Source organism: Mus caroli, unplaced genomic scaffold, assembly GCF_978045245.1.
Source record: "Mus caroli unplaced genomic scaffold, Mus_caroli_1 scaffold_8, whole genome shotgun sequence".
NCBI lineage: Eukaryota > Metazoa > Chordata > Mammalia > Rodentia > Muridae > Mus > Mus caroli.
Genome location: NW_028227263.1, coordinates 39,674,759 through 39,680,540, shown reverse-complemented (window position 1 = coordinate 39,680,540; position 5,782 = coordinate 39,674,759). Strand labels below are relative to the sequence as shown.

Sequence of the window (5,782 nt, the reverse complement as noted above, 5' to 3'; positions counted from 1 at the left end):
AAATAATACAAGCTACATAAAATTTTGCATACAAAAAAAAGAGTACCACAAGATATTTTGACATGCATAAAATTACATAATGTTCTCATCATATAGACACATCATGCTTATAGACCTTTTGAAATTATTAATATATCTTAAAATGTGCTTGGACATAAAAGAAAAGACTAATTTTGTTCTACCTGTTTGCTTTTAGTATTCACAGTATAGAAGCATAAATATTCACTTAAATTTTCATCGTGGCAGCATCAGAAGAAAATAGGAGGAGAAATGATGAGGAAGAAGAAGAGGAATGAAAAAGGAGGACAGGATGAAAATGAAAAAGGGGCACACGCACACATATACACAGAGCCAAGATATCTGTCAGAACATTAACAAAAGTTGATTCTTAGAAAGACATTAAAAGTTAAACATAGTCAACTTCTACCAACTGGGCTTTAGATAAAACTACCAAAATTAATTTTATGAAGATTAGTTGCTTTAAAAATTGTGCAAATGCCAAGAATCTTTTCTCACTGATACCACTTAAAAGTATTTTCTCTTGTCTTGGTCTAATATGTATTTAAAAGTTCAAGTTTAGTGTTTGAGTGGTGATAAGTTTGGAACCTCTTAACTAAACAGTTACTTTGGAAAATGAAGGGTTAGCCTTTTAAAACTATAAAAAGTAAATTTAAACACTGCCAACTGTATCCTATAAGAATATACTTATGAAGAATAGTGTCAAAGAGCATTTAACATATATAATCAAATTCCAAGTCTCTAATTAAATGTTGTATTTATTAGTGTTTTGCTTTATAAGTAGAATTTCACTTTTAACAGAAATCATATAATTTCAAGGAGAAGTGAGGCTAGAAGGGACCTACTAGAACAACTTAGAATGTAGAGTGTTCTGGCAATAGGCGTCCTCCCAGGACTCTCCTCAAAGCCCCAGTCACCTCCTTATTCCTCAGGCTGTAGATGAGGGGGTTCAGAGCTGGTGTGACAATTGTGTAGAAAACAGAGAAGATATTGTCTTGTTTGGGGGTGTGAAAGGAGCTGGGTAGAACATACATGAAAGAAGCACCCCCATACCACATCCCAACCACAGTTAGGTGTGAGGAGCAGGTGACAAGGGCTTTCTTCCTACCTTCATGTGAAGGCATGTGGAGCACAGTGAGCAGAATTAGTGTATAAGAGGAAAGAATGGCAGCAAGAGGGAGAAGTAGGAAGATCACACCCATCACATAAACCATGAGCTCATATTTGGAGGTGTCTGCACAGGCCAGCTTCAGCAACGGAGGGATCTCACAGAACAGGTGTCTGATCTTCCTAGATTTGCAGAAAGGGTATTGCATGGTGTAGATGGTATATCCTACTGCACTCAGAGATGCCAGGGTCCATGATGTGAACACTCCAAGCCAGCAGATCCTAGGTTTCATGAAGGTCATATAGTTCAGAGGGTGACAAATAGCCACATACCTGTCATAGGCCATAAAGGCCAGAAGAAGGTCTTCTGCACCACCCAGTGTCAGTTCCAGGAACATTTGAAGGGCACAGCCCCCAAAGGAGATACTGTTGTCTTTAAGCAGAAAATCTATAACAGCCTTAGGAGTGATGACTGATGTGAGGAGTAGATCCATAAGAGAAAGCTGCCAGAGCAGAAGATACATGGGCACATGGAGCCGGGCATCCATGGTGATGACCAGGAGCAGTATCCCATTGCTGATCATAGCCAACATGTACAGGGCTGTGAATGTGGCACAGAGCATTTCAGGAGAGCCACTGTCATCCAGGATTCCAACCAAGATGAAGCCACTTCCCAAGGTAGAGTTCCAAAGCTCCATTATGTGAAGCTTCCTTATCTTCCTAGGAAGAGTTGGCTGATTGAAGTTTTTCCAATATGAACTCTCACATTATAACATCAGATATCTGCCATGACTCCAGTAATAAATATGATACTCTTTCCCACCAGTAAATAAGTTTGCCTCTCAATTTCCAAATTTCTTGCTCTCAATTCTATCTTGATAGTTGACCCATCTAATGTGAAATTATATATATGTATATATATATATGCATATATATGTATATAATCCATATGCTTATAATAGCAGATAACTAACCACTAGTAAGTCACCTCCTGGAAATATTCCTCATGGCATTCCACCTGAAGAAGAATCTTCTAAGAAAAGTTAATTACTTCTCTGTTAAAGAGAAAAACAAAACTCTGCCATGCATACAATTTAGTATAAGTATTTGCTTATGCCCTAGATATCTCAGTAAATTTTCCTGCAGAGACATTATTCAAATGTGAATTTCTGACAGGTACAGAGGCATACTTTCAATAAATTACTTCCAGTGTTTTGGCTTTGCTCATATTTTTTTGTTGTTATCGTTTTGTACTTTTTTTTTGACAAGGTCTTTCTATGTAGGATAACCACAATCTATGAACCTTTTGAATTGACCTTTTAAATGCTGGAATTTTAGAAATGTAACAAACAGTCCAGTTTATTTTCTACATTTCAAGAGTCCAAATTCGTTTGATGCAAATCCCATTTGAATAGTACGCGTTTTCATGTTAGTGACCTCTGTTGCACAGCCTTACATTCTCTGAGATTCTGAGGAAGGTTTTATCTGATACTAGGCAGTATTGTGTTTGAGAAAGTGTTGATTTTAGAGTTAAAGCTTTAGAATTGATGTGATCATATCTGTTTTACTTTTTTTACACATAGAAAACAATATATTTCGTATTTTATGTATAATAATATTTATATATGCCTCTAGAAAACATCAATTATCTATTGAGTAGACAAGGAAGCCTAGGTATTTCGGAGGGGCAAAGCAAAAAGAGACATAGTTTAATTTTGAATCTTGTATCATCCACACTAGTTACAAATCAAATGGTGAAGATTATTTTGAAAACACTTGCTTATGAGAAAGTTAATTCCAGATTTTGTGCTGAGCTACTTTACTGCAAAGTACTTCAGCAGAGAATAGGGAATGAGTAGCTAACTAAGGAACAGAAGCTCCTTATTTAGCTGTTCAGGTTTTTGATACTAAAGCAAAAGCCCAGATCCTATCTGTTTTACAGACTGTTATATCATGTGTGCCAGGGAAGAAACCGGAACATAATCTAAACAAACAAACAAACAAAAAGACTCTGTGTTTGGGAGAAATGATTTAAAAGTCATGGAAGAAGAATTTTTCTGTGTTGTAATTAACTTCAGTAATCCTATTCAAATACTATCATTGGCCATGATGTTTGCTCCCTCTGTTACAAATGCAGAGCATTTACATAGATAGAAGGTGAAGGGATACAGAAAAAGAGCTCCTTTTCTTGAAAGCTGTTACTGGTGGATGGTGCCAAAAGCAATGGAAAAGCCAATGTTGGAAAGAGTCTTAAGATTAACAGGAGCCTGTGTTTTATATATATATATATATATATATATATATATATATATATATATACCACTAAAATGGTCAGACGAAGCTAACTCAACATGCAGCTTATGATGTGAAAGTTAGGCATCCTTGTACAAATTATTCAGCCATGTCATGTATATTAATGCTTCATCAGTCTCCACTGACTTCTCTTGGTGTCATAGTACCTTAACAGTTAAAATGTGTGAGAATGTGAAATGAGTATCACAATTCAGTTAGTAGTTTGAGGGTGCTCATCATCTATCTGGTGAGTATTATGAGAAGCCAGGGATACCTACAGGGTCTAAAGATAGGCACTGAGATTCCAACTAGGAAGAAGACACATAGATCCAGGAAATGTTCTAAATTTTCAAGATATCAAAAACAGAGAGACTGAAAGGGCCATGGATTCGAAGTACTAAAGCGCCTGATTGGCATGTAATTTAAGATCTTACTGTTTGCTCTACATTGATTTTTGTCTCAAAATGCATAAAGCGAGGTTACACATTTTATTTAAACAGATAAAATTCCTTACCTTGGCAGCTCAAAAGCCTAAGCACCTAACCACTCCACCTTCCTTCAAGGATTCTTAATAATTGCGGATGTTGCTTTACCGATGGAGAATACAGATGTAGTTTTGTTTTGTTTTTCCCAGGAGTTTTCTACTGGATTAAACTTTGCTAAGTTGGCAAAGTGTATTAAGTATCCTTCCGATGTCAAGTGACAATGCTATTTTATTCCTTCCTCTAATCTACAGATGTACTCTGAAAATGTCCGTGGGAACAGCCAGGCTGTTAACAAATGTTACATAGAGTCCTATCGAGCAAGAAAATGGGTTTTCTGTTCTCACACTTGATGAGTTACATGGATGGAGCTCCTCCAACTTCATGTAAGTTTTCAAACTCTTGAGTCCTGCTGCTCAGGTTTTTCTAGTCCTATCATTATCTGGAAGCAGAGATCAAAGCTTCATCAAGCAAGTAGAAATTCAAAAAGATGCTCAAAAGTTCCTGCTATCTCCATATAAATGTTCCTAAGATAGTGCATAAGCCAGGTCCTTGTCTAGGAGCACGCTGCTTTGTTTTCAGGTTCCATGGCCTCCTCTCTGCTTTATCCTATGCATATCTTCAGAGGGACTCATATCCCAGCTGAAATGGAAATATTGGGTCTAGAAAATAGTGTGTTAATGAATTCTCATGGGTATATTTCTTAGCTTGCTTCTCCTGAGGTCTTCTATCAATAATGAGCTTTGAGGTCCTAAGTTTCTCCTTTCATACAATATTCCAATTCCTTATCTTTCCACACACCAAGGTTATAGATACATAATACTGGCACCATAGCCCAAATAGCTTACATATTTCCTTTACCATTAAGAAGTAGTAACCATGGAATAACTCAGGTTCCTAGCATGTCTAGCACTGGGTCCTTGACCGTAAAGTAGGTTTTTCCAGGCTTTGGGGGTGGGATGCTTCTTATATTTATAGCTCTTGTAGGCTAGACTATTTCTCTCTTTCATAAGGCTGCTCCATATACAGCCTATACATGGAAGGTCTTCTTGCCATTGACCTCTGGAAGTCCAGGAGAGTTTCTGTATGTACTCTTGTCCATATGCCATAGATTATGGTTGAAAAACGCTTAATTTTGTAAGAATTAGGCAGGAAGTAAAAGAAAAACCCATAGTACTAGAGTTGTAGAGGGTCTACATTAATTTAAATATTTTAAATACTCCCAGAGATCAAAGACAGGTTACCAATTATACAGTAATGAAACAAGGAAGAAATGTCTTTTAAACTGTTGATGAAACCAAACTATACAGCTAAATTATCTGTATACAGCTGAACTGTGAATGATGACAAGAGGAAAGGACAAATAATTATTTCCCTCCAAATCATCTCAATAAAATAATTTCAGCAAGAAGAACAGTGATGCCTAGAGGATATGAGGAATTATGCTGAGCTTTAAAAAAATGATCCAATAAGTGAGTTAGCAATTTAGTTCTATGTCCTAGAAATGTTCTTGTATTTAAAAGATTAAAATTTCAGCTAAATAACATTTTTTCAATTTATTTTCATTTTATGACAAAATTGTCATACAGAATGAACAATGAGAACAAGATTATTCAGACTCACTCATTAAAATTATTCTCTAGGTTGGTGCCTGGTAAGCTGGTCTTCATGGAGGAAGCTCTGGCTGAGGAGCTTGACAATAAGTATCTGCTGGTGAGAAGGCATTACAAGGAGAAGAAGATGCCAGTCAAATTGAGAATGAAGAACTTGGTTTCCAGGAATTAAAGAATGAGGAAGAAGCAGTTACTGGAGATGCTGCATAGCAGAAACGAGACAGCTATGACTTGCAGAGCCAGGGCAACTGAAGCTGACTTCAGCAGGGA

The 5,782-nt window shown here is 36.7% G+C and overlaps 1 protein-coding gene across 1 annotated transcript; it reads right to left on the bottom strand.

Annotated features, from left to right (window-relative positions):
• Positions 1-872: 872 nt before the first annotated feature.
• Positions 873-1,823, bottom strand: LOC110289112 (olfactory receptor 2AG1-like). The gene has a single exon (XM_021155300.2). The coding sequence runs from the start codon at positions 1,821-1,823 to the stop codon at positions 873-875; it is 951 nt and encodes a 316-aa protein (XP_021010959.2).
• Between the last annotated feature and the right edge of the window lie 3,959 nt (positions 1,824-5,782).

Bases quoted from the DNA above. Each gene is read 5' to 3' on its own strand.
- LOC110289112 (XM_021155300.2), bottom strand. From the start codon at position 1,823: ATGGAGCTTTGGAACTCTACCTTGGGAAGTGGCTTCATCTTGGTTGGA.